Here is a 25,155-nt window from a genome sequence, read left to right as displayed (position 1 = left end):
GTCTTAGCTAAATTGTGACATCTCCGCCGTGACATTGGTCACAGCGATGACTTGCCACACTTCCAAATGAACGTTTGGGAATGCTAGGAATTGAACATCGTACAAAATACATGTAGAACTTCCATATGTAATTTCGGAGAAGGATACAAGCCAAAACTTACCCACCCAAGGCTGGAGCAAGCCGAAAAGGGGAAACGAAATTCAAGCCTCCCAGTGACAAGCGTAGAACCCTAGAGTCAGAGTTTGTCAGAGACAATAGTCATTGCGATCACGAGCAGACCAGATTCAAGGAGCTCTGCAGAGAAAGAACCGGCTGAGACGAGCCAATGACCTAGAGGCAAAAGAACAAGTCTTCGTCGAGGTCACAGGTACAGCGGGTTCGTCAAGAACAACAGAAACGAAGGAATCGGAAGCGTCGATGGCAGCCGAGATATCTGAGATGTCAGATGATGATGTTGTAGTTGAGGTCGACGCCCAAGATGTTTGTCGAACGTCTCTGGAGTCCGTGCAAGAAAGCATTGGAGCCCCCAGCATCTGATGGGCTTTCTGTGCGGAGTTCTGACAGTTCTGACAGTTAACCTCGGGATCCGACCTGTCAGCAGGATCATAGTCAAGATGGATAACAAATTCAACGGCGGAAAAGCCTGCGCTCACCGGAGCCCGGAATCCTGTATTACGTCGAGTAGAATATGGCCTATAAGATCCTTCAACAAGGACTGATAGATCGATACTTGCGTGGGCTCGTCCATGGTTTCCTTGGATTTGAAGACTACACGGTCCTTTTGGAGACGGAGGTCTCGAAGAAATTTAGAACCGTGTGTCGGCTTGCAGCCATGAATTAGCTCGTACGCCATCGCACCCAGAGACAGAAGATCGACCTCGAGAAGGTCAGATTGGACATTCAAGACCTCCGAGACAGGAACACTGCATGTAACAGGTTGCTGATAGCTCGCATCAGAGCTTTCCGGACCGGACGTTGAAAGAAATTTGTCATCCACAAAAGGGCTGGCAGATGTCCTGGTTGTATTCGGATTATTTTCAATATCTTGTGACCGAAGGTTAAGGAAGGTCCTTCTGAGCTCCACATCTCGGGCGTTTCTTTCACCGCCACGAACAGCCTCGACAAGAAGAAACTAAAAGCAATGATGGAGCAAGATGCAGAGTCAATTATAAAAATCACGTACAGTCCCTACACCACATGAAATGGCACATGAGATGGAAAATGGCGCTTCGCATTTCGCATCACCGAGGGCACTGTGACCGTCTCTATCCTTGCCTGCATATCGAACGCTTGCTTTGTGCTTCTTGCGATGACTTGCAACTCCAAAGTCGTGGTCATGAGGATGACATGCGCAGGATGGCAAAGTAGACGGATCCTGATGCGCCCAAGGCAACTGTGCCATAATCTTGGAGAATGCAACCAGGTGGTTTGGGTTCTGGAAATACTGAGACGGCGATCTGGAATGAATGCGGTTCATCGCGTCACTAAGCACTTGAAACTCACTACTTCTTGAATTTGAGCACTGATTGACAGCTTGATCTGTCTGCAAACGATGAACGTGTCGAGATCGTGAGCGATATCCTTCGACCTCTGCCTCCTGCTACACTGATTATCTCGCGAGGACGAATTGTAAGTATTCATAGTGATGATATATGTTGAGGTGTGCAATGCAGTAGTGACAGACTATGAGAAAGATCGGCGGTTTGGTAGAAAGTTGCTGTTCAGAGCCTTGTGTGAGGTTGGGAGAGTTCAACAGAGAAATCGCTTGGGTGCCCGAAAATGTGGCGGACTCGGCGTTTGCCGAGAATTGATCTTCGACCAATAATCTCTGCCGTTTTTCCTTAGTTTTCCTTCCGTACGACGCGCGCGAGGATGACCCTGGATGACCCAGGATGACCGTGCCGAATGTAGTGTCACCCATGAAACATTACTCAGCACTCAGCTCGAGCGTTTATTCTATTTTGGATGAGGATGTTCTTCATCATGATGGCCAAAAGTTCCCAAGCACCCGTGGAGGTTCTGACCGAACAAAGGAAATGGATACACGCGCTTTGAGGCCGATGTGATTGACCGTCACTTGATACGGATGCGGCGTTTCCATTGGTATATATGTTCTACTTTGATCTCATGCGTCCAGTCTTCTGCATCTTTCCACCCTCTTGCTGCTGTCATGAACTCTTCCTCCTCAGTACCCAGGCGCGCCCGTCGCAATGCCGTCTCCGTTGTTGCTAGTGAACCCCCTGTTGAAGAGATAGAATCATATGTCGTATCAAATCCTCCTCGACCGGAAGAGCTCGTCTGCCCATTGGCAGGTGCAGTTGATTTCCCAAATAGCATCTCTCCAGGTCCGGGGCAATCCAAAACTCTCATTGTGTCAACGCAGAAGATGCCATCATTGGTACCGATTTTACCTCCTCCATCTCTGCCAATATATCTCCGGTTAGGTATGCTTTTGCTACTTATTCTTCCGCGGCTTTTTTTGACAATTGACGGATATCAGATCAAATACCCTCGCCAGTGATTCAGGAATCTCTGGCATCCTTCGCGTTTCCACCAGTCAGATCGATCGCTGGGCGAAGCAAGGTGTGTCGGACCTCGATGTCGTGGGCTAGCAAGATACCATGCGCGCACTGTGAGGCTCTCGAGAGCCATAGGAAAATCATAGCATCATAGCACGGCTTATGAAGGATGGATATCAGGGCAGGAGTGGTGTTTGTGTTGTTGAGCGTGCGGGGGCAAGTAAATGAAGTTCAACTCGATCATTATCATACACTGTACTCTAATCGCCGCGACACACATACTAGTGTACCGATCAGACTCAGGTGTCCACGTCCCTGGCGGCTCGTAGATAGCATTCTGTGTTAAAGCTTAGCGCGTATCGAAGTTCGTCTTACTTTTTAATAGATCGTCGTCAGTGGAACTTAGAAAACCCAAGCGTGCAGCAATGGCATCGTAAAATTACATGTTGTTTACTACTTATGAACTATACCTCGAATATCATCCCAAACCTTTATATAATAGAAATCTGTCAGGCTATCGAACTTGTCGCCTGCGAAGGTGCATCCGAGCTTATACTGATGATTTTTCGCCGGTCGACGCTAGGTGATGGAGATGCGTCGCTCATTTCAAGAGTTTCAATGTCGACATACCCCTGCCATCGACAGTCGTCCTGTGTGAGCAACCGTTCGCTATTGAGCATGTGTAATGCAAATCGCACCTCCGGTAACTCAGATACTGTGGCGAAGGAAATACCGATGGTGGTAGTTGGCTATAAGAACATTGCATATCAGTCCCGTAATAGGATCACATGTACGAGATGACATGCCTCCTTTCTCCCCGACATGTGGTCCATATTGGACTCCACGTGTGAGCTGAGTTGCCAGCCTTGGCGAGAGTTCAAACTCGACAACAGAGATATCGTGTACAGCTTCGCCAACGGGAGATTGAAGATAAGATGGCTGAAGGAAAGGTGTTGATTTTTCTGTTAGATGCTAGATAGTGCATGAATTTGCCAAGGCGACACTCACTGCCCAGTTTTCTACGAGGAAGATATCAGATCTCTTTTCTATAGAGATGATGGGTAGATAACATACACACCTCCGTAAGGTAAAGAATGAGGTCGATGATGGCGCATAGAGATGTGATAAGACCAGTTTGAACAGTGACTGATGGCTCTATCAATCTGTGAGACTGGAGAGTGCTATGAACGAGAGCTCACATTGTATGATTTTGTTGATCATGTTGTCGGTTTCTGAAAACCCAGTCTTATGTGTTTGCTAATGACACGCAGTGTGAGCCTCTCAAAGGGTTGTCCCAGGTTTTACTGGGGATGACTCACAAGATGATGACAAAGTATGACAGTAATCATCGTGTCGGCGGCGACCGAGAACGTTAACCAGAGGATAATGATCGGCCGAAAATTTGCGCTGTCTACCGGGGTCGGTGCTGCGACGGTGGCTGCGACGAGAACACCAATCGCACCCACTACATGACAAAGTCCTGTATTAAGCTCATGCACCATGAACAAGTGCGGAAACTTACCGCAAGCCACAAAAGCGAAAAGGCAGATGATGACGGCCGACCAAAGCTTGTCTGTGAGCACCTGAAAATTAGGATGCCCGAAGGAAGGTCAAGACCATTGAAACCTGGCCTTAAGAAGGGTAAAGGGTGCAATACCTTGATCCTATACGCGAAAAAGCACTGAACAGCCATTTCCAAGATGCCCTAGAAATTCTTTAGCTGGATAATACGCATTCGAGTACACGTTACTAGAGCTCACACCAAAAAAACAGACTGTACGACGCGGAATGCATTGTCAGATATCCTCGATCATGATTCAAATTGAAGGCAGTATTTACCTACGCCGAATGCTAAAGGAAACCCAAAGCATCGGTCAGTACCAATATACAACATATGTCTGGTATTTCTTACGCCAATTAGTAGTTGCTTGCGCAGCCATGTTGCCTGAAATTGAATGGTGTCTTCGTTTTACTGCCCTTGCCCGACTAATACTGCTTGAACACTCACCGAAATGGTTCACGAGCCGATCGTAACTGTAAAACATCACGAACACCGAATTCACAGTCTCTCCGACCACCAAGTACGCAATCTAAATTCGCAGAGAGAGTGTGAGTCAAGCCATGCATTGCTACGCAGTCTCAATGACTCACGAGTATCTTCAGCCATGACCGATCTCTATACAAAACGACTCATAAGTAAGCACATGCCTCGAAAAGGGAACGATCGCGAACCGTTTGAACATGGAGAGATACTGGTGGGCCTGGGCGAGGAAGACGCCATATAGGATGAGGTTCAAAAAGGCTCCAACAATGATCGGGCCCTGTCTATCCCCACGATCAATGATCAGATCACCATAGCATAGCCATCGAACAAATCAGAGCACTTACATTGTCCTGGCAAAGTTAATTTGAGACACGTCATCCATCCAAGGCCAAAAGAGAGGATGAGGATTAGGGAGACGGGCGCAGCGCTCAAGGGCTGGTCGCGAACGTGTGGTGACCAATCAAAGACATCCGGTGGTAGAGGCGGCAAAATGAAAATCGACATACCTCCGTGTCAACGGCTATTCGTCAGCATCACCAAGTCGCGATTGAAGAACGTTGTCGTAGAAATACGTACAGAATAATTGGGAAGCTTCCTCTCCTCGATCGTGCTCTGAAGATCTCCACTGCGCCTCATGCTCCAGGACCCCCGACAACCCCCTAGTCTCATTCCAAGACCGCTCACCTTCACGTGGTGAAGGGTCTTGCATCAAAGTAGTAATCGCCAAGGGGATCCGCATGGTGGCGCGTTATCTTGAATGCTGGCTACAAAACCTTTCGAACCCCGAAAGGGTCATTAAAGATTATCTAATATCGCAGATCTGTCTATGAAGATTAGATTGTCTGCATGCTACCACCTTGTCCAAAAACACAACAACACTACAATTCAGGCTTAAATGATAGATCTCAATCCCAGTCAAAACCCGGTTGAGGCAAGTACAGGCAAATCTTTTTGAATGATTTTGAATCTGTCCCCCTCTTTCACAATCCGGAAACTTAGACTTTTATCCTGGTAATTCAAGGCATATCCATTGATATCCATTAATATCTATTCAGTTTGATTCACCATTTATTTTTGTAAATCAGTAAAACAGCTACTTTTTTATCCATTGGGATCCATTGCGATCAATTAAACATCCATTCACACCCAATATACATTGCAATTTGTGCCGCTTGCATTATCCAACATCTTCTGGATCTTCTAGAATTGTCCCGCACCCACCATTGCCCCATACCCTTCGCTGTCATCCGGGCTTTCCCTGACCTTCCCCTGCCGTTGATATGTGCATGCCAGCTCCTGTTACAATTCCATAGATGCTCCCGCTGCCTATGTAATGAAAATTAATCAGTATTTATGGTCATTGAATGGAGGGAGTGAAACAGTACCATGTTGCACACAAGCACATGCCACTCTGGAATGCTGTCCAACCAAGCGAGAGCGCTACCGCCGCGCACTAGCCTTAGCGCACGATCACGTATAGCCTTTCGGACAAAGATCTGGTACGCACGCCATGGTACCTGCATGAATGACTCATGCTGGGAAGCAGGTTGAATGACAGAGTGGCACTCACCAAGATGATCATGGTGTGAGCTCGTGAGGTAGAGCAATAAGGGCAGCAACAGAGGTATCGGAAGCAGAAATGGCAGCCCATTCCGTCCATTGAGCAAAACCAGGTCTAGGTCAGCACCTCTCAAGACTATAAAGGAACATGCATGCATGCTCATTATCGGCGATGCCTGCTGCATTTGGTCTATGAGGTCGAATCCAAGGCACATGCCGGCAGTGACAATGTGGATGCCTGCCGCAATAGTGTAGACAGCACACATTGCAAGTAGGCCCATAGCTGCTGCAAGCGTTGGGTGTCACAACAAATGCACCAATCATGTGTCTGACAAGCGGGCCCATCTTGATGCCAAATAGCCTGTGCACGTATATGTGAGGTGCAACACAGATGAACAGGTTGGCTATGCACTAGGGAGAAAGAGCGCGTGCTCACACATATGCATAGAGAAACTGTGGTGGCCTATTGAGGAGGAAGGTGAGCTTGATTCAGGGTTAGCAAGGCAAATACTCAACACTAGCACAATGATGCATGCCTGCAGCCTTGGCTCCATCACCGCGAGCCGTATCGTCAACATGTTTTGACGTACCACCCCTATGTCCTTGGGTGAAAGCTAGGCATCATGGCAAGCATGGCCACCTGTACACCTGTAGCGAGATGGTACACCGCGTGCCAGGCTTCAAACTACATGACGACGCCTGTGAGGATGCGCGAGGAGAACACTGACAGGGAAGAGTGGACAATAGCAGATGATGCTGCATGTTGCATGACAGTATTATGAAATCAGAAATCCCAATTTTCAAAGCCTGCAGTGTTTGAGAAATGCCGAACATGGCCAAAATCATGAATATGTGTCGAGAATACACTTGAAAATACTCGTTCTGGAGCTTCTCAAACACTGTGAATTGGTGACAATCTATTTATATGGTTCTGAACACTTGCGAATGGCTTCGCCTGTATCTGACTGCATCTGACTATATCTGACTGTATCTGACTGGATTTGCCTCGACTGAATTTTCACTGGGTCTCAATCCACAGACACCCCCTAAGACACCCACCAGAATCACAAACTCCAAATACTTGTTCTCAAGCACTTAACATAGGTCCCCCTATCTTAATAACTCCACCCCCAACACAACACTACCATCTGCCAGAAAACAATGGCCTCGGCTTCTGAAAATACTGCCAAGATTAGAATTGGTGAATGCAAATAAGAATATATTTAGTTACAAACCTTAGCAGTAGCAGATTGACGTGACGATTAAGATTTTGGAGGGGCACAATATATTTGTTCTTGCCCAAACTAGTGTGGGCAAGTCACCTATGTTTGCGATGCTTGCAATTGCAGTAGAGTTGACAAAGAGCCAAGGTCTTGTCATAGTGATCTGTCCCTTGAAGGCATTGTAGCTAGATCAGGTACATGCTTCACTTGCTTTAAGAGAAACCACTTACCATGCCTTTTATCAGATATAGGTCAACTAACTGAACTTGGTGCATCATGGCAAGGTGACCAAGACCCATAATGTGGAAGCCCTGCTAAAGATTCATACACTGGCAATCAATGAAGATAATAATGAAGGTCAGGTCTTCAAATTGCTAGAGATGGGCAAAATATGTATCTGCTATGTATCCCCAGGAAGCCTTCTCCAAAACAATTGCTTCAAGCAGCTATTTAGATCTCAGAGTTTCTGACAGTGACAGATTGTGATAGTCATTGACAAGGCGCACATCACCCAGCAATAGCAAGATGATTTCTGTAAGGACTATGGTGAGCTTCAGACTCTGTGCATCATTGCTGGCACTGAAATCCCCATAGCTGTGTTTTTAGCCACTGTGCTAACACATTTTTGAAATGGTGTATTGCTCACTTGATTTGGGTAGTACACATCCATTCTGGGGCATCAACCTGAGAGCTGACCAACCCAATCTCATGCAGGTTATTCATCCCATGTAATATGCTGCAAAGACATTTGCAGCTCTGTTTGCATTTATCCCAGAAGACATAACTCCTTTGTCATTACTGGAGCAACTGCTAAAGATGATTTTTTACCTCAAATCTTGGTAGCAGGCTTAAGAGGCATGCAAAATATTACACACACTGCTGCTGCATAGCCTGCATGAGTGTCTATATGCTTTTACTGGCACAAACTCTGAGGGATTTAGGGTAGAGGCTATAGAACTGTTTGAGTTAGGGATAATTAGATGGCTGTTTGCCATGGATGTAGCAGGAATAGGATGTGACATACCAGATATTGTCACTTTGGTTATATATGGCCTGCAAGACTTGTGTTCTGCATTCCAAAAGGGAAGAAGAGCTGGTCATTAAGCAGGCTTGTCAGCACAAATGATATAGTTAGTTGAGGACTGGGCATTTGAGGAGGAAGGTAAGGAGGGGCTTAAAGAGACTGGAGATGAGGAGCTAGATGGACCTGTGGATGAATAACAAAGAGGATGGAAGCAAATCACAGCTGAACATTGCACTGCATTGGATCCCATATCACATGCCTATCTCAAGTGTGCTACCTCTAGGACATGCCTGTGAGACTTCACACATCGACCAAATCCAGCTATTCTAGGTTTTCAAGTCAGTTTAGTTGCAAGTGATTCAGATGGATCAGAGAATGAGGACAACATGCAACATGCCATAAGGTGGGAAGTGCATAGTTTGCCACCCAAACTTTTAAAGGGTGTTTATTGCAGTGCTTGTTCATGCTGGACTTTAGACAATGCTCTTGTTAGTGTACCATCCATTGATGATCAAAATCGCATTGAGGGGTATTTTCTCATCTTGGTAGCTATGTCCCATTCTTCTTTTTCTCCTTGGACTCTCAAAAACCTAAAGGCAAAAGTCTCATCCATCCTTTGCATGAAAGCAGGATATAAGGTGCTGCAAAAACTGCTGTTAACCTAGCATGATGATTGATAGCAATCCACTATCATTGTAAACCCTAGGCCATGCAGCTGGGTAATATTGGACCTCACCATTAGATGGCTTGTGAAGAAGGCCAACTGGATAGTGGGCTTGTATTTTGTCACTGAAGAGTTGCTTGACCAGATTACTGATTGGTTGGCTGGCTCCGATAAGACAATTGAAGAGCTGGTGAAGGTACCCAATGAATTTTGGGAGAGTGTGCACACACAGTGAGCTGTGAAAGCTACCAAACAGTGTGTTAGACAAGAATGAGTGGTCAAGGCGGAACCAGTGCCGCTGACTTGAGTGTGATGTCCTCTATGTATAGCTAGCTCATTTCAATGCTGTTTATTCATCTCATTTATTCTGCAGGGACATGCTCTTGCTGGTGGACATTGACATTGAGACAGAATACCCCCCCATTGAACCTTGCATACTCTTCCAAGCACCAGTCAAGACTTCTATTTTTAGACAGAACTATGGACAGGGTACTACTCTGGAGCACCTGAGGGTGTTTGATCTCTCATCAAGGTCATTTATGGTAAATCCTGATCAAAACATGACACACGACCACCCCATTGATTTACGTAACAGCGTGAGTTCATCATACAAGGAACGCTGGCTCTTACCAGCATCAATAGAGCCACCAATGCTATACCATCATGGAGATATGAGGCTTGAGCATCAGGCACACTTATGGGTGCTAGCAAGATGTTCAACACTCAATAACAGTAGGCAAGTGAGGCTTGAAAACAGAGGCACACTCATGGGCCTGTCATATCAATGCCCTTACCTGGTCTTTTCCCAGCCAAGATACTCTGACATAGAGGAGGCAAGTCAGCTGCTTTGTATGCTCTTTGGACTGTCAGCAAGGAGTTCATCAATTCAGCCTTGTATGCATGTTCACCCCAGGCTCTTTCACCTAGCCAATCTTGACACAGATCCTGCATTGTCAACCATGGAACTGTGAACACTTACCAATATGACAGTGCTACCCCCTCCCCTAAATCCTGGGCATGAAGGGCCCCCATATGCCTTTACTAGTGCTAGGCATCAGCCCCTAAATGTGCCTCTTTCTTTGTTATGGTCCTCTATGTCCACTGATCCATTCATGGCACTACTGGCTATAATGCCCATGCCCATGCCTAAGCCCCCAGTGCTTCATGGGACCTGCTGTTCTTGGTCTTTTGTAGCATGGGTTTTTGGGAACAGTGAGCGCCTGCAGTACACTGCAACTCCCCATATGGCATTGACCCCGCTTCTATGCAATGGGCAGGCAACTGAGCTTGGAATTTAGCATAAGGGATGGCCCTTGTTTCCTTATTCCAATCCACAAGACACTTAGCAAACCTTTGAGGAAGCATTTAGGCATCTGGGTATGTAATGATTGGAAAATATAAGCATATCTCATTCTCCATCAAACCCATTGCTCATGTCTATATCAGCAAAAGCACATTCCACACTGAATTCCATGTCCAATACAGTGTCAAAGTTAAGCATCCTATTTGGATTCTTGAAGGCAAATCCGAGGACTGGTTTGTCTGCAGCTGCACCCGCATTATCCTCCTCTATCTCACTGGTCCTATGCTTCCACTTTTTGAAAAGGCCCTTCTCAAGCAACGCCTCCCTGCCCTCAAGAATATCTCATATCCTAGTACATCTGGAAAACCACCCCCTTGTATTAGCTCTGGATTATATCTAATAGTGTCTAAAAGTATCTAAAAATGTTAATAGCATCTAAAAGTGTCTAATTTCCTAATTGGGAGCAACACACTGTGAGCATTGGATTGGTTTCTAATTTCATGATATTAGCACTAATTCTATACTAAGAAGTCTTTAATTAGCAGTAGAAAATAGTAAATACTACAGCTCTATCAGTGAGAAGGTAAAAATGTGGCACATTCTATACTATTTTAGCACATTACTCTCCTTCATATATACCTATACTATTATCTTGTAGCTCTTTTGCTGACTTTCTAGCTGCCTTTACAAGGGATATAGAAAGAGAGAAATGTGCATTGATGCCCCTAGCCACTTTGTTGGCAGCTTGGCAACTGCCACAAGAGGCTATGAAGACCTAGGTACCTTGTTCTTGCACACAAGATCATTAAAGTTGTCATTGTTAGCCAATGCCTGCTACTGGTCATTATAGAACACAACATGTGGGTTGGACTTAGGGATATGCTATATGCAGCCTTGTAGACCTTGTCTATTAGTACAGTGGTTAATATTGTCTTGTGCAGCACACAATCATCATCACTATTAATACTACAATTTTTAGCACTATTTATATTGTTTATTGCCTTGTTATACAGAAGATGCTCAAACTTGGTGTTTTCCTCCAGCTATTAGGTTGTGGAAAAGACAGTCATGTTGGTATGTGGTGCCAAAATGATATATTTGCCTACCATATAGGAAATATGTGCACTAAGCATATTAAGATCATATCCAATAATCTTGTGCTTATTTATATATAGGCATGCCATATATATACCCTTGTCCCCACCCTCTACCTCACTAGTGGCTATTTGGAAAAACCCACTCTCTTATTGGATCTTGATTATTCATAATCATGTTTTTGATTAAATTTGCAAATTCAGGTAGCATTGTCTATACTAGTAGAGTCCCATTGAATATTACACTTAATCATAGTTTTACACATTCTCAGTCCAAATTGTGTAAGTGCCATCATTTGTTTTTACCCTATATAAACTGTATTATTTATTTCCATTGGTTTATTATCTTCTTAGCTGGTGTTTAGAATAAATTCTAAAAGACCTGACTTTTTAGGTATCTATTGTCCTATTTATTTATAAGTAAGAGGAAAGATAAATGTTAAATAAAATCAGAGATGTTGAGGTTGCCTATATTATGTCTACTTATTTAGATTACCAAGTTTATATATTAGACCTTGTGGCTTAGTGGCTTAGAGCATCTGTTCTGCATGCTTGTATACATGAGGTTGTTGGTTTCATTCTGGCAAAAGGCAAGTTTGTTATAAGGTGTATTTTGTGTTTAGGTATTTAACTAGTGCTCTAATAGACATGACTCTATAAGAAGGCTATGAGAATTTTGATGCTTGATTTATTATGATTTTTCCAAAATTTCAAGTTATAATCAATCCTAATGATTTTTAATTTAGGAAAATTATGTCTAATTATAACAGGTTTAGGGGAGGGGGAGGGTAAGCTAAAAATGTCTAATCCTAATCTTTCATAATTTAGTATAGTAGAGCATTAATCATAGCTAATTAGAGCTTAATACAAGAGGGTGGTTTTCCAGATGTCCTTATGTCTTTCAACTTTTTTTCTTTCTTGCATATACTTATCTATGTTTTTGTTAGCTTTATTCAATGCCCTCTTTTTGTTGGTTATCCAAGGAAATACTTCTCTTTTTTCTAATATGCTAGATTTTGTGGAGGAGGTTATCTGTATCAACTCCTCAACCATGGTATGGGCAGAGAAGATGGTAGTAAAGGGGTTGTTTTGTTTAGAGGATATAATGTAGGTTGGCAAGGTAGGAAAGGAAGTCATTGAAAACATATGAGGTCTGAATGGCTAAGTGTTATGATCATAACTTATCGGGCCTGCATGGCCATCTATACCGATAGGATCATCACAACAGCTAGGCAGCCTCATACTCTAAGGCATATATGAAGGTACAGATATCACCTTTGGCCATCCACTCCCAATGGATCACCCATCATTGGTTGAGTATCATGGGCCTATTACAGCAGGCAACTTTCCCCGCTTAATAAGCTACTCATACATGGGCATGGAGCTCCTTGACCCCTTGGTTGGAAAGGGGCAAGTAGAGAAGCAAGAGTAGTTATTTCAGAGAGAGGGACAACTTGGAGAATACCTATGGGATACATATATGGTATTCTCATGCCCTTTCCAAAGTAGTATATAAGGCCCATAAAATAGGCTAAGGATCTTTAGTCTATTCTTTTTGTTCTACTGCAGTCTTCCTACTATAGTCCTTTTATTCCAGTACTGTCTTCCTACAGTACTCCCCTGTAATATATCTCTGGCTCCTGTGCTACACATACAGTCGAGACTATTGTTCCACCCTTGCTCTACGAGTGACCTAAAGAAGAACCTCCTACTCTTGGGGTTACCAAATGAGCAGTTTGTAATACTGGCCAGCCACTTGTATAGCAGCATGAATAAAGGCTTTATATGGAATACTTTAGCTGGGTGGGCATAGTGCTGATGGATTGGGTGGGTTTTTATAGAATATGGTAATTGCCTGTTTCTTAATGATGCTGTGACTTTGTTCTGGTAAGGTCAGTCATATGAACCTATGCAAGGTAAGCTTAGCATAGGGCAAGATTTTGTTACAATGTTTGTAGGGGATGGCCATGAGGGAATCAATATATGATTGCATCTTAAGTAGTACAATATCCTCAGGAAATCTTTTTCCTATACCAATCCATTCTGCAAGATTGAGCAGAGGTATCTCGGCATTGACAATAATCTCAATAACCATTTTAGGTGATTTCATAAGAAGCCAAGAAGCTGAAGCTGAGAAGCTCAAAGCTGCAAGGGTGTGAAAGTTCTGTGGTATTGTCAGGCTATGACACCAAGAGGAGATTCAAGGGCAATTTTGTGATAGTAATTTTGGTAACAAATCTCAGGAAATTTGGAGAAAATAACATGTTCCAATCCATATTGAGACTAGATATTGACTACCAGAAAAAGATCATCCCCTCCCAAATTGGCTCAAACTACCAACAAAAAGATCAGACCAGGGAATAGAACAACTACCAGAAAAAATCAGAGCTTGGCACTACATGCCGTCCCACTACCGTGGGAAGATCATATATTTGGGGGGAGGGGGGGGGGGGGGTTATTGGGGGTCCTTATGCTCCTGGTGGATTGACCTCTTAGAACTGTAAGCTACTATAAGAGCAGGCTCCTACCCACAACCATGTCAAGGGCAAGGGTCTATTACTATGAGGAAATAACAAAAAACATATGACAAAACATATGACAAATAAATGACATAATGAAGCAATATTTTGAACCTCAATCCCCAAGCCCTCTCCATCAGCAGCTGGCACAAAACATATACAAACATGTGCCACCCGGAAGATTCACCGGCGTCAGCCACAGAAGACCGGCCGTGTGTAAGATTTAGATTATTAGTAATGCGAGTGTGTGACATCATGAAATTTACTAAGTTGCACTTGGGGCTCTGGACCAAAGATTTGAAGGTTGAATAATGATATATAATGCAATGGCTCTACAAAGTCACTACAGGCCCTAAATGTCAGGGGTATAACTTGATGGCAAAGTGAATGCCAGAGCAAAAGGCAATAATCACTGGTTATATAGCACTGGTGAGGACATAAATAAATTGATGTGTTAGTGTAGTGGTTATGCTGCCATGATAAAATTTTACCCACTCACAAGGTTGCAAGTTTGAACCTGGCATGATTATATATGTTTTATTTAAACTATCAATTCTGTCTCATGAGAATAGAAGCACTGAGGCTTTTGATGAATCATATAGGAAGGGAGCATACCCGATCAAAATAAAAATCATGCCAGGTTCGAACTTGTGACCTCATGAGTGGGTAAAATTTTATCATGGCAGCATAACCACTACACTAACACATCAATTTATTTATGTCCTCACCAGTGCTATATAACAAGTGATTATTGCCTTTTGCTCTGGCATTCACTTTGCCATCAAGTTATACCCCTGACATTTGGGGCCTATAGTGACTTTGTAGAGCCATTGCATTATATATCATTATTTAACCTTCAAATCTTTGGTCCAGAGCCCCAAGTGCAACTTAGTAAATTTCATGATGTCACACACTCGCATTACTAATAATCTAAATCTCACACACGGCCGGTCTTCTGTGGCTGATGCCGGTGAATCTTCCGGGTGGCACATGTTTGTATATGTTCTGTGCCAGCTGCTGATGGAGAGGGCTTGGGGATTGAGGTTCAAAATATTGCTTCATTACGTCATTTATTTGTCATATGTTTTGTCATATGTTTTTTGTTATTTCCTCATAGTAATAGACCCTTGCCCTCGACACGGTAGTGGGTAGGAGCCTGTAGGAGCCTGCTGTAAGAGCCAAGTTGTGCACTAGTTGTACAGGATCGACAAATGTACATTTGCAACCGCTCGTCGTTGCCGAAATTGCCGTCTTCAAGTTCAAGAGTTTCTAACGCGTTTAGGCAATACCAATCGAGAAGCATTAACCCCACTTCTGTTGGGACGCTCGATGCGTGCCGTCGCTCGAGTACATAACATGAATGATAAATCAACCAATACATAAAGTCTACAATTCACAGGGTTACACATAGTCAGGTATGGCAACTAGGGAGCATGATTACACTATTAACATCTAGAATCCAAGGGGGGGAAAAGGTCCTTTACAAGTCACTGAACGCGCGCAACGAGGAGCAGAGCTCAGCCAAGCTTTGACATTACAATGCTTGGGCTTCCTTGTCGTTCAGGTCGGATGACTGGTAGCTACCAGGTACCACCCCGTCGTGCTTACCGAGCGTGACGTCGCGCATTTCGTGCGCCTCGATGTTGATAAACACCTGTGATCGATGTCAGAGGGTTTGGAAATCAGGAGGGAATGACAGCAACGGACCTCCGGGCGAACGGATGCTGTTGTAAAGGAGACAACCTGAGGTGGCTAGAGGGATGATGTTCATCATGGGCACACAAGGAGAGCACGAGCAACCAACGAGCGGGATAAAATACTCACCCTCGGATTTGCCCGAGATGGGTCATTACGATCCATGCCTTGCCCACTGTTCTCCGTAGCTGATGTGTACTTCCACCCCTCTCGCGAGTTGAGGCTTGACAACAGGGAGTTCGTGTAAAGCTTCGCAAGCGCAAGGTTAAAAATTAGGTGGCTTCGAGTTTGCACGACGCAGATGTCAGTACGTCAGTAATATTTGATGAACATAATCTGCGCTTACTTTCCAGTTGACTACGGGCGAGCCAGTTATTTTAGTGAGAACAGATATCACGGAGGAGAGTGGACACTCACATCACCCAAGTAAACACCCAAATCTATGATGGCCCATACCGATGTGATTAGTCCCGTCTGAACAGTAACTGCAAGGGAAAGACGTATGAGGCCGATAAGCCCATGCAAAACAGGTATAATGGAAAATTATGTACGCCTGATGATCTTGTTGATCGTGTCGTCCGTCGAAACAAATCCTGTCTTATGCTTCCTCTGCGCAGTGATACAAGATCAGTCGGCCGACCACGATTAGGCACAAGGAAGATAGGCTTACTAGGTACACAACAAGGATGAGACTGATAAGCGTGTCCGCCGTCGCCGAGCACACCAACCAGACGATGACGACAGGCTGAAAATTTGCGGCCGACACCGTGGGACTGAGCACAAGGATCGTAGCCACGAAGAAGATAGTGACGGCACAAACTGCGCGAAGAACGTCAGTAAAAGAAAGCCATATATGGTATCATTCAGAACTTACGACACGAGACAACAGCTAGGAAGCTGATGCCAACCATCGCCCACAGACTATGCGTGAGCACTTTGACTCGCCAGGCGAAAAATATCTGGACTGTCATTCCGATTACACCCTGTGGAAAGGAGGGAACGCTCAGTTGAGAACTTGTATCGGGTGAGGATGAATACTGCATCTGACATACATTGGTGAGGGGGCCTGAAACTGAATATGAGAACAAAGCCAAGTGCGAGAGGATAAAAGGAACACTGACCAATTCCAAAGGCTTGAAAAAATTGGCAGCATATCAGTCACAGTGTACAATACACAGAAACACCATTGTCATACCCCAATTGGAGATGGCTTGGGCAAGCTGATTTCCTGGAGATTTTTTTATTAGTTGTGCCAACGACAAGACCGACAAACAGGGTAGCCCACCGAAGTTATTCACGAGCCGGTCGTAACTATAGAACATCGCGAACACCGAATTTATTGTCTCTAGAAAGACTAATACGGTGATCTGTTTGGTAAGACCGCGCACATCAATGAGTTTCGTCACCAGCAGGGGAAAGAATGGGAAGCGCACGCACATATATTTTGAACCATCTCTGATCCCTGGAGACGAGCAATTCAGCATGTAGGTATTACTAGAATAGCCACCAACACGACGCACCTCTTAAATGTACTGAAATAATAATGCGCCTGCGACAGAAAAGTTCCATACAATATGAGGTTGAAGAACAGCCCAATGAGCGTGGGGCCCTGTCTATACACAGCCGGTTCATGTAAGAGCGTGCGAGTCAAGGAAATCGAAAGACATACACGATCTTAGCAAAATTAGGCAGGACGATTGGGGTGCTGTCCGACATGCTAGATGTACAAGGCAGAGAACCGGGGGAGGGTTGAACGTGGAAGCAGATTTCAACCAAGGGAAGCGACCTTGATGCATCCTGGTGTTATTATATGATACGCAACAGGACGGTTTGATGCGACCTGGACGACATGTACCATTAGCAATGGCGCTGTCTAGCAGATAACGCCGAAAACTAGTATTTGATCGCAGAGATGGTGCTTCGGATGTATTTGATGAAGGGGCTGACATAGCTTTTGAAAAGCAAAGTCAAAAAGGGCCATCTGATGGCACTGATGGTACGAGCACATCGTCTCTGGTGATGTGGATTGGAGCTTTTGCAAAACGGTGCCGTCGGGGGGTAGCCCAGCCAAGCTGGCGGGGCGGCAAGGGGATCAGGAGCAAGTAGCTGACGTAAGACGCATCGCGCGGCTGACTGTTCCGACCGACGCCGCTTCCGAGTCCTGTCTCAGCCCCACCTACCGATCCAATCGACTGAGACAAGCACCGACGACAATATCAATGGCTATCAATGGTCTCTCGCAAGAGGCGCCTAGCGCACGCGAGCAATGACATGTCTGCCTTTGTGGCGTAGAAAGCATGAGTGACAGCCTCTTCAAATTTCGGGCGCTAATGCCGATGTATGGCTCACGGATCAGGAAACGCACCACACACACGAAGCGCATCAGACCTGCTGATGGAAATGTCGCATGATTCACTTATCTGTTCTCGCAATAAGATAGCTTCTAGGCAATGCTGGGGACGGGAAAAGAGTCTCACGCACCTCGGACGCTCGAGAGCGTGATGCGGGAGCAGGTCAAAAACGCGGCTCATGTATATTGCACCGATGAAATTCGCAGTTGGAGTCGCTATCGGATTGTCCTGAGGACCACCCCGGCCGTTACGCCGGACAGTACGGCTGAGCTGAGGGCGCTCAGGTGCAATGATAGGCCCAGGAGAGACCTGGAGAGACGCTGACGGCTGGAATTTGTCCATCTTCCACTCTTGACGCTCGTGAGGTCTTAACACAGAACGACTGCAATCTTCTGTGTTGGTCAGCAACGGAGACTAGACGTCTTGTGAGGGTCTCAGCATCAGATTTAAACGATACGATCGACGTGCCACTCGAGATTAACCTACTTTCCGCCAACATATCTACCTGAGTCTCCGTCGCTAGAGATAACCTGTACCCGTTTTTTTTATCCAATTCTCGAACGATGCCTGTTGTCCAAGCCGGTATGGCGTCCCTCCCTCCGTCTGCACACGTGCTCAGTTTCTGTTGTCCTATCCAGGCGATGTCGTGGATAAGGTGTACGACTATGTCATTATCGGTGAGTCTCCGTCGACGGCCAGGGTCAATCTGAAGGCACTGACCGGGACGGTTGTACCTTCGAAGGTGGTGGTGTGAGTACCTTGTTTCAGGCAAACCCGTGATGATCCTGATATCGGTGGGGCCCTAGACGGCTGGGTTGGTATTAGCTGCTAGGCTCACCGAAGACCCATCAACATCCGTTCTTGTCATTGAATCTGGCCCAGCCAACTTGAACGACAACCTCCTCCGTATGTGAATTCCTTCCATTTGTAAGGGTCTACGACCTTATTGAGGGACTGTTCAGTTCGCCTTGCATCCTTCGCTGCACAATTTGGTCAGGAGAAGTACGATTGGTTCTTCCGTACGGTACAACTCCTTTCTCAAATGCCGGAGTTTCTGTCAACCAACGGCTCACGTGTGCATGCTCTGTATCCACAGGTCCCCCAGGAGAACAGCGACGAAACTCAGTATTTCTGGCCTCGGTGGGTCCATTTGCATTTTGACTCTCCAGGTCCTCCCACTTTCTCACATGACCTATCCTTCTCTACTCGTATACTCATCATGTAATGTATGTACTGAGCAGCGGTCGCACATTGGGCGGAAGCTCCGCACTCAACTTCTTCGCGTATTGCAAACCGCCGGCGCAGGAGATCGACGGTACGTTGGAATTACTCATACTGCCATTGCTACCGCGCCCGGAACGCTGACCGACGTCTGTCAATCCTATTGCAACGGCGCACACCCCTCGTCGCGGATGTGTATTGTCAGACTTCGAACGGCTTGGAAACCCGGGATGGAACTGGGCAAACTTCCAGAAGTATTCCGCAAAAGCAGAAGGGTATGCCATCTCCGTTCCCCTCACCCCCGTTGTCCTTTTCTCTAATCATTGTACTCGATGTGTTGACACGGCCTCGCATGACATTGCGTACTGACGAACATGTTGCCGCCAGATATATTCCCCCTTCTGAAGAGCAGATCAAGGAGCAGGAGTTGAATGTAGATAACTGGAAACTCGGAACTGAGGGTATGCGCTTCCCGTAGTCTTACAAAATTCTTCTGATCTGCAAGACTGTAATAGGTCCTATCAAGCTCATTGTCCCTCCACGTGTTACCCAGCCTGATTTCGCTTCTGCGCGCGTAAGTGGCTACCTCACTGGTTTGCTCATCGATGGGAGGTAGTCCAGTATGGCTCATCGTGAACTCGTAACAGACTTTGAAAGCCGCAGGCATTCCACTAGCTCCCGCACCGGTGCGTCTCGTTATATTGTACCTGGGCGTCTCATCTGAAACACCTCCTTTGTCACATTGACAGCTGAATGGAGATGTAAGTGACATCTATCGGCTGAAGGTAAATGATCCATCTCATGAACGCTGTTCAGCCGAGAGGATGGTACCCGTTCCCCATAACCGTCGACCCTGAAACCTTCAGCAGGTCTTACGCTACGACGGTTCGTGCTTAGCTTCTCAGAGACATGTGGATTTTGACCCTGGTATCATGTTTTATCTCCGTTAGGGATACTACCTTCCGAACGAATCTCGCCCGAACCTCTCGTTGCTTCTTGAGTCTACCGTCATCAAAGTTCTCTTATCCGACGGTGCCTCCTCTCTGAAGGCCACTGGTGTGGAATTCACGGTGAAGGGTATTACGGAGAAAGTTTATGTTGCCAAGTCAAGGAAAGAGGTGATTCTTTCTGCTGGGTGAGTCACTTTATGGTAATGTATCAGAGATTCCTCGAACTCAAACGTCGTCAAGCGCTATCAAGACTCCCCAGCTGCTCGAACTCTCGGGTATTGGCAGCAAGTCCATCCTGGAGAAGTATGATATCCCGGTCAAACTGGACCTGCCTGCGGTCGGAGAGAATGTGCAAGAACACAGTTTCGTCGCTACCTCATTCCGTAAGTGGCTTTTTTCAATCAAAGTTCAAGACTATTTTAGAAACGTTCGTGTCACAGAATTTAAGGATGATTATGAGCACGAGACCTTTGACATTCTCCGTGATCCCTCGAGTGCAGCAAAAGAGCTCGAAGCCTAGTACCCATTTCCCTCTTACCTTTCACCATCTGATTTACTGAGTATCATTGTTCTACAGCTCCAAAGGCGAAGGCTTCTTTACCAAAGCCCACCTGGGCTTTGTCTTTGCTCCTCTTGAGTGGCTTTCCCCGCGCGCAAAAGAGATCCACGATGCTCAAAAGAAGAAAGTTACAGAGAATAGGGATAAATACCCGGTGTGGCTGCGCGAGCAGTACGACATCATGGTCGAACGCCTGGATAACCTTGGGCCGGGGTGTGAGCTCCTGCCTTTCGCCGGCTTCTCATCTTTTCCTAGTGCGTAACTTCTTTCTCCCCGAGAAACAGGGCGACAGATTGATCTTCTCATCGTGGCAGACCCCCCGTTGGACGGGAAGAAGTACTTCTCATACTATTTGTCTATGAACCATCAATGGTCGAGAGGATCTATCGTAAGTGGGTCTAATTCCGTAGTCTGAGACTTGACAGAAGCATTTCGCGTTCAGCATATCAACTCGGCCGATCCATATGCCCAACCTGAAATTAACCCTCGTTATTTCGATGAAGAGATTGGTCTGTTCACCCGCCACCTAATATCCGCATTTTGATAACTGTTTGTCTTTGAACAGACCTTCACACGTTCGTTGAGACCATCAAGTACGTCAGGTCGCTCCGTAACTTCTCTCCTTTCAAGGAGCTGTTGGGTTCGTGTATTGTCAGATACTCGAGCACTTTTTGGTAACTCATAGAACGGATTGACTCTAGTCGCCGAAGTCAACCCGGGTCCAAACGTTAACACCGATGAGGAGATTAGTGGTAAGATTCCAAAACCTATCCAATCTTATTTCAATCTCCCAGGCTCATTTGGACATCTGTCCATGTTCCAGCTTGGCTGAAGAAGTCCATGTCCACCACCTTCCGTGAGTGCTTCCTCTCCCTTCCCCCATAGAAGAATTATTCATGGCTAGCTATGTAGACACCGCAGGGACGGCATCCATGCTTCCACGGGAGAAAGGGGGTGTCGTTGACCCTCAGTTGAAGGTTTACGGTACGGAAAATCTTCGGGTTGTCGACATGTCCGTGATTCCTCTACTATTCGCGGCACATACGCAATGTGAGTCCCCTCCAACCATCAAAATCATGAAATATTACTTAACAACAGCAATTTTCGTAGCCGTGGTGTACGGGCTAGCAGAGCAAGGTACGTCTGACTGCTTCGTATTGAGGATGCATTACTCATTGCGTCTACATCTGTATAGCGGCCGATATCATCAAGGGCAAATTTTGAACGAACTTCAGTGTGACAAGTGTAACAGTATTCGACGGATATTACAATGTAGATAAGATGTGCTTTTGATTTCATACACCTTCTGAGAGTGTATGAGGGCCTGATAGAGCGTCGTGCTGACGAATGGAACATCAGCTCTCTAAAGATTGCGACTGGAATTGTTTTGAAAGCATGGTGATCAGTATGCGACATATTGCCTAAGGGCTACTGGATTTGAAGCTCGAAGCCCGAAACCTGAGAATAATTACAAGGCTGAGTTGATTCTTAGTATCTATCACTTCACATACATAACTGCGATAATTAAAAACACGTGGGTAACTTGGTACATAGTAAACAAAAAGATTATAAAACTGATACAAAGACTAAAACCACATTATGTGCTTGATTCAACAGCAGCAATTATAGAACAATACGCACAACCGAATCAAGGAAGAGCAAAATCAGAGCGCATCAGCAGGTTTCATAATAGAAAAGGCCTCATCGGTTCCTGTCATTGGCGTGTCGAGGGTATGCTTCCTATTCGGCGATGGGTCCCGCATCTCGTGCGCCTCTATGTCGATGAACACCTGCAGCAATACATTGTAGGAAGAATGGGGGTTTCAGGTTCAATGATACGTACCTCAGGATGCACATAAGGTGAAGCGAAAGCGACTGCACTCGGCGGTGGCTGAAAGGCGGTGATATGGATATATTGTAAGCGAAATGAGAAGATGGAGACAGGTGGGTTGTGATGCTCACTTTGTGCTTGCCTGTGCTGTGACTTCCGTTTAAGCTGGTGCTGTATTCTGTCGAACTGCTCATCAAGCCCTCTCGCGCATTGAGACTTGACAACAGAGAGTTTGAATATAACTTGGCAAGGGAGAGGTTGAAAATCAGATGGCTGAGTACGAGGGCAATGGTTAATATTCCGGTTGAGCGACTCCGAGTACGAGCTGAGTGGCTTACTGCGCGGTCGACTATACACGATAAACAAATCAATTATCCAGCGAAGCACACACAGCCGAAAGTAATTTTCGACTCACATCGCCCAGATAAACGCCAAGGTCCACAGTGGCCCACACGGAGGTTATAACGCCGGTCTGAACAGTAACTACGAATCATGTTCCATGAACGTCGCCAGGAATTGATGGGGTGAAAAGAGAAGATGCATACGTCTGATGATCTTATTGATTGTGTCGTCTGTTCTCACGAAGCCCGTTTTGTGCCTTTGCTATGAAGGCGTTAGCCCGAACTCTGACTTGTGGATGCGACGGCACTCTCACCAGATAGTAGACAAGGACAGTGCTAATCATAGTATCTGCCGACACGGATGAGACCAACCAGACAATGACGACAGGCTGCAAGTATTGAGCTGCAGACGCTGTGGGACTTGGAACGAGAATCGCCGCGACAAGGAAAACAGTAACAGTGGCGACTATGCGAGAACGTCAGATGTAAGCAGGCGATCTTCAAATTTAGGCCACTTACGACACGACACGACGGCCAGGAAAATAATCCCGATCATCACCCATAACATGTTCGTGAGGACCCTGACCCTCCACGAAAAGAAAATCTGAACCGACATCGCAACGATGCCCTGTGAAACTATAAGCACAAGATTCACATTGGTCTTCCATGAACTAGAGTCACATTGGTAACAGGTCCTAAAGCAGGTTATCAGAGGCGAATTTTCCACAATCGGAGATAACAGAAACTCGGGACGAGCACTCACCCATTCCGAAGACTTATAGGCGACAATGTCACATCAGTCCCACATTCTGCTGTCCATGATGATAATAAAGCATACCCCAATTAGATACGGCCTGGGCGTTCATGTCTCCTGTACATGACACAGAAATTCTCGAAAAGACATTCATGTCGAGAGAGTGAGATACAGCGCACCGAAGTTGTTCACAAGGCGATCATAGGTATAATACATCGCAAACACTGAATTCACAGTTTCAACAATAACAAGACATACAACCTGCGGTTCACACAATATGTCAAAGATTATGGTTGGAACCGGAAAGAGAGAGTAAGGAATGTATGCGCACCAAATTTTTCAGCCGTCGAGAGTCTCTATAAAAGGACTCAGCATTTTGTTGCGCATGAAAGAAGGGAAACGAACCTTTTATACGAGGAGAAATAATATTGTGTTTGAGTGAGAAATGTGCCATAGAGAATTAGGTTGAAGAAAAGCCCGATGAGCGTGGGGCCTTGACTAGGAGCGTACAGAGCTAGATGAGTGAATTTCCAGGGAGCGCAACTCTAAACTCGAGAGACGCACACAGTCCGCGCAAAATTTGGTAGGACATTGTGCGCACTGGCCATGAGATGTTCGGGAAAGATCGAAGCGCAGGGATTGGGGGAAAGTCGATACCGAGTTCAGCAAAGAGTCCCTCGTATTAGAGATCCGTGAATGTGTAAATTATTAGACGAAAGCGGGCCCAAAAGGACGGCCCGAGGGCCATGATACCATTGGCTGTCGAAACGATTGGCTATCCGAGGGACTAGAAACCAAGTGCATATTGGTCAAGTCATGAACGTGGATACAGGACTGTACAGGACTAGCAAAGACCGTGCTTCGGATCCGTTGAAGGCTCCACAGTGCCTTCGCGCAGACGTCGAGCATAACCGTAATTGGTTGCACCCGCGTCGGATTTGATGACCAATTGCGAACAAAACAGGTATGTCTGATGGGTCGATAAGAGGTCACCGGTCGCGGTATAGAGAGACAAAATTCGCATTCGTCTGATGGAGGATGAGAGCAACGGAAGGAGACGGAGGAGACTCCGGCAAGGCCAGCTTCAAGCACCGGACTTTGCCGTGGTACAACTTTCAACCAGAAAATGATTTGAAATGTTGCACTTGCTCATCGACCTCGTCTTTGACGCGTTACGCGGACTGCTCGGCCAACGTCGACGATCATCGTGACTGCACCAGGAAATGCGCAAATTTCCTTTTGTGACTTAGCCAAATCTTTCTGTCATTTTCGACCTTTTTCTGTCATCTTCTATCTTTTTCCGGATTTTTTCATCTTTGTCTGTCTTTTTGAGCTTGTAACACACGGCTGTCTTGTGCACACCAGTAAGGTGGATCTGACTTATTTAAGAACAAATTTACTTGTAAAAGCAACATTACTTATTCCAAGATGATAAAACAATTGTGGCATACAAACAGCTCATCAGGCAGTGAGAATTCTATTAAGGTATAAGTGCATTAGTA

General features: G+C 45.7%; 9 protein-coding genes across 9 annotated transcripts; 4 read left to right on the top strand and 5 right to left on the bottom strand.

Moving 5' to 3' along the window:
• Positions 1–285: 285 nt before the first annotated feature.
• Positions 286–1,734, bottom strand: HETIRDRAFT_481162 (uncharacterized protein; the record flags this gene model as incomplete). Its single annotated transcript, XM_009553666.1, has 4 exons — positions 1,505–1,734; positions 1,185–1,445; positions 655–1,133; positions 286–592 (listed from the first exon to the last, which is right to left on the bottom strand). Exons 1-4 carry the CDS (start codon positions 1,640–1,642, stop codon positions 286–288), a joined length of 1,185 nt encoding a protein of 394 aa, XP_009551961.1. The 5' UTR covers positions 1,643–1,734.
• Positions 1,735–2,171: 437 nt separating this feature from the next.
• Positions 2,172–2,674, top strand: HETIRDRAFT_162458 (uncharacterized protein; the record flags this gene model as incomplete). The annotated part of the gene is made up of 2 exons (XM_009553665.1): positions 2,172–2,445; positions 2,502–2,674. 2 exons carry the CDS (start codon positions 2,172–2,174, stop codon positions 2,672–2,674), a joined length of 447 nt encoding a protein of 148 aa, XP_009551960.1.
• Positions 2,675–2,689: 15 nt separating this feature from the next.
• Positions 2,690–2,866, top strand: HETIRDRAFT_162457 (uncharacterized protein; the record flags this gene model as incomplete). Its single annotated transcript, XM_009553664.1, has 1 exon — positions 2,690–2,866. One exon carries the CDS (start codon positions 2,690–2,692, stop codon positions 2,864–2,866), a length of 177 nt encoding a protein of 58 aa, XP_009551959.1.
• Positions 2,867–2,973: 107 nt separating this feature from the next.
• Positions 2,974–5,303, bottom strand: HETIRDRAFT_119090 (uncharacterized protein; the record flags this gene model as incomplete). The annotated part of the gene is made up of 15 exons (XM_009553663.1): positions 2,974–3,099; positions 3,151–3,189; positions 3,219–3,269; positions 3,315–3,459; positions 3,529–3,539; positions 3,599–3,666; positions 3,720–3,777; positions 3,840–3,985; positions 4,043–4,093; positions 4,360–4,371; positions 4,529–4,610; positions 4,672–4,696; positions 4,753–4,845; positions 4,909–4,999; positions 5,141–5,303. 15 exons carry the CDS (start codon positions 5,301–5,303, stop codon positions 2,974–2,976), a joined length of 1,161 nt encoding a protein of 386 aa, XP_009551958.1.
• Positions 5,304–5,807: 504 nt separating this feature from the next.
• HETIRDRAFT_430247 (uncharacterized protein) lies at positions 5,808–6,390 on the bottom strand (the record flags this gene model as incomplete). The annotated part of the gene is made up of 2 exons (XM_009553662.1): positions 5,808–5,890; positions 6,135–6,390. The coding sequence occupies 2 exons, from the start codon at positions 6,388–6,390 to the stop codon at positions 5,808–5,810; spliced, it is 339 nt and encodes a 112-aa protein (XP_009551957.1).
• Positions 6,391–8,548: 2,158 nt separating this feature from the next.
• Positions 8,549–10,333, top strand: HETIRDRAFT_119088 (uncharacterized protein; the record flags this gene model as incomplete). The annotated part of the gene is made up of 6 exons (XM_009553661.1): positions 8,549–8,663; positions 8,702–8,774; positions 9,078–9,266; positions 9,409–9,631; positions 9,845–9,872; positions 10,230–10,333. The coding sequence occupies 6 exons, from the start codon at positions 8,549–8,551 to the stop codon at positions 10,331–10,333; spliced, it is 732 nt and encodes a 243-aa protein (XP_009551956.1).
• Positions 10,334–15,304: 4,971 nt separating this feature from the next.
• On the bottom strand, positions 15,305–17,362 carry HETIRDRAFT_460979 (uncharacterized protein; the record flags this gene model as incomplete). Its single annotated transcript, XM_009553660.1, has 15 exons — positions 15,305–15,605; positions 15,659–15,703; positions 15,776–15,926; positions 15,993–16,003; positions 16,064–16,131; positions 16,198–16,255; positions 16,317–16,465; positions 16,521–16,629; positions 16,699–16,712; positions 16,768–16,779; positions 16,842–16,874; positions 16,932–17,013; positions 17,084–17,108; positions 17,167–17,259; positions 17,316–17,362. 15 exons carry the CDS (start codon positions 17,360–17,362, stop codon positions 15,486–15,488), a joined length of 1,017 nt encoding a protein of 338 aa, XP_009551955.1. The 3' UTR covers positions 15,305–15,485.
• A 1,131-nt stretch (positions 17,363–18,493) lies between these two features.
• Positions 18,494–22,099, top strand: gor1 (GMC oxidoreductase 1). The gene is made up of 25 exons (XM_009553659.1): positions 18,494–18,579; positions 18,636–18,677; positions 18,740–18,744; positions 18,804–18,903; positions 18,960–19,021; positions 19,094–19,137; positions 19,239–19,312; positions 19,424–19,493; positions 19,606–19,679; positions 19,734–19,792; positions 19,866–19,904; positions 19,968–19,979; positions 20,035–20,103; positions 20,169–20,353; positions 20,409–20,551; positions 20,609–20,687; positions 20,746–20,981; positions 21,042–21,115; positions 21,170–21,236; positions 21,293–21,367; positions 21,429–21,479; positions 21,551–21,583; positions 21,640–21,777; positions 21,838–21,864; positions 21,923–22,099. The coding sequence occupies exons 1-25, from the start codon at positions 18,561–18,563 to the stop codon at positions 21,949–21,951; spliced, it is 1,806 nt and encodes a 601-aa protein (XP_009551954.1). The 5' UTR covers positions 18,494–18,560; the 3' UTR covers positions 21,952–22,099.
• A 292-nt stretch (positions 22,100–22,391) lies between these two features.
• Positions 22,392–23,869, bottom strand: HETIRDRAFT_119085 (uncharacterized protein; the record flags this gene model as incomplete). Its single annotated transcript, XM_009553658.1, has 11 exons — positions 22,392–22,517; positions 22,571–22,618; positions 22,690–22,774; positions 22,897–22,907; positions 22,974–23,041; positions 23,104–23,161; positions 23,214–23,365; positions 23,419–23,535; positions 23,663–23,674; positions 23,738–23,770; positions 23,833–23,869. The coding sequence occupies 11 exons, from the start codon at positions 23,867–23,869 to the stop codon at positions 22,392–22,394; spliced, it is 747 nt and encodes a 248-aa protein (XP_009551953.1).
• Positions 23,870–25,155: the final 1,286 nt, after the last annotated feature.

The sequence above is a fragment of the Heterobasidion irregulare genome (genome assembly GCF_000320585.1).
Source record: "Heterobasidion irregulare TC 32-1 unplaced genomic scaffold scaffold_12, whole genome shotgun sequence".
Lineage (NCBI taxonomy): Eukaryota > Fungi > Basidiomycota > Agaricomycetes > Russulales > Bondarzewiaceae > Heterobasidion > Heterobasidion irregulare.
The sequence above is the reverse complement of the archived record's forward strand: the minus strand, read 5'-3'. Positions and strand labels throughout refer to the sequence as shown.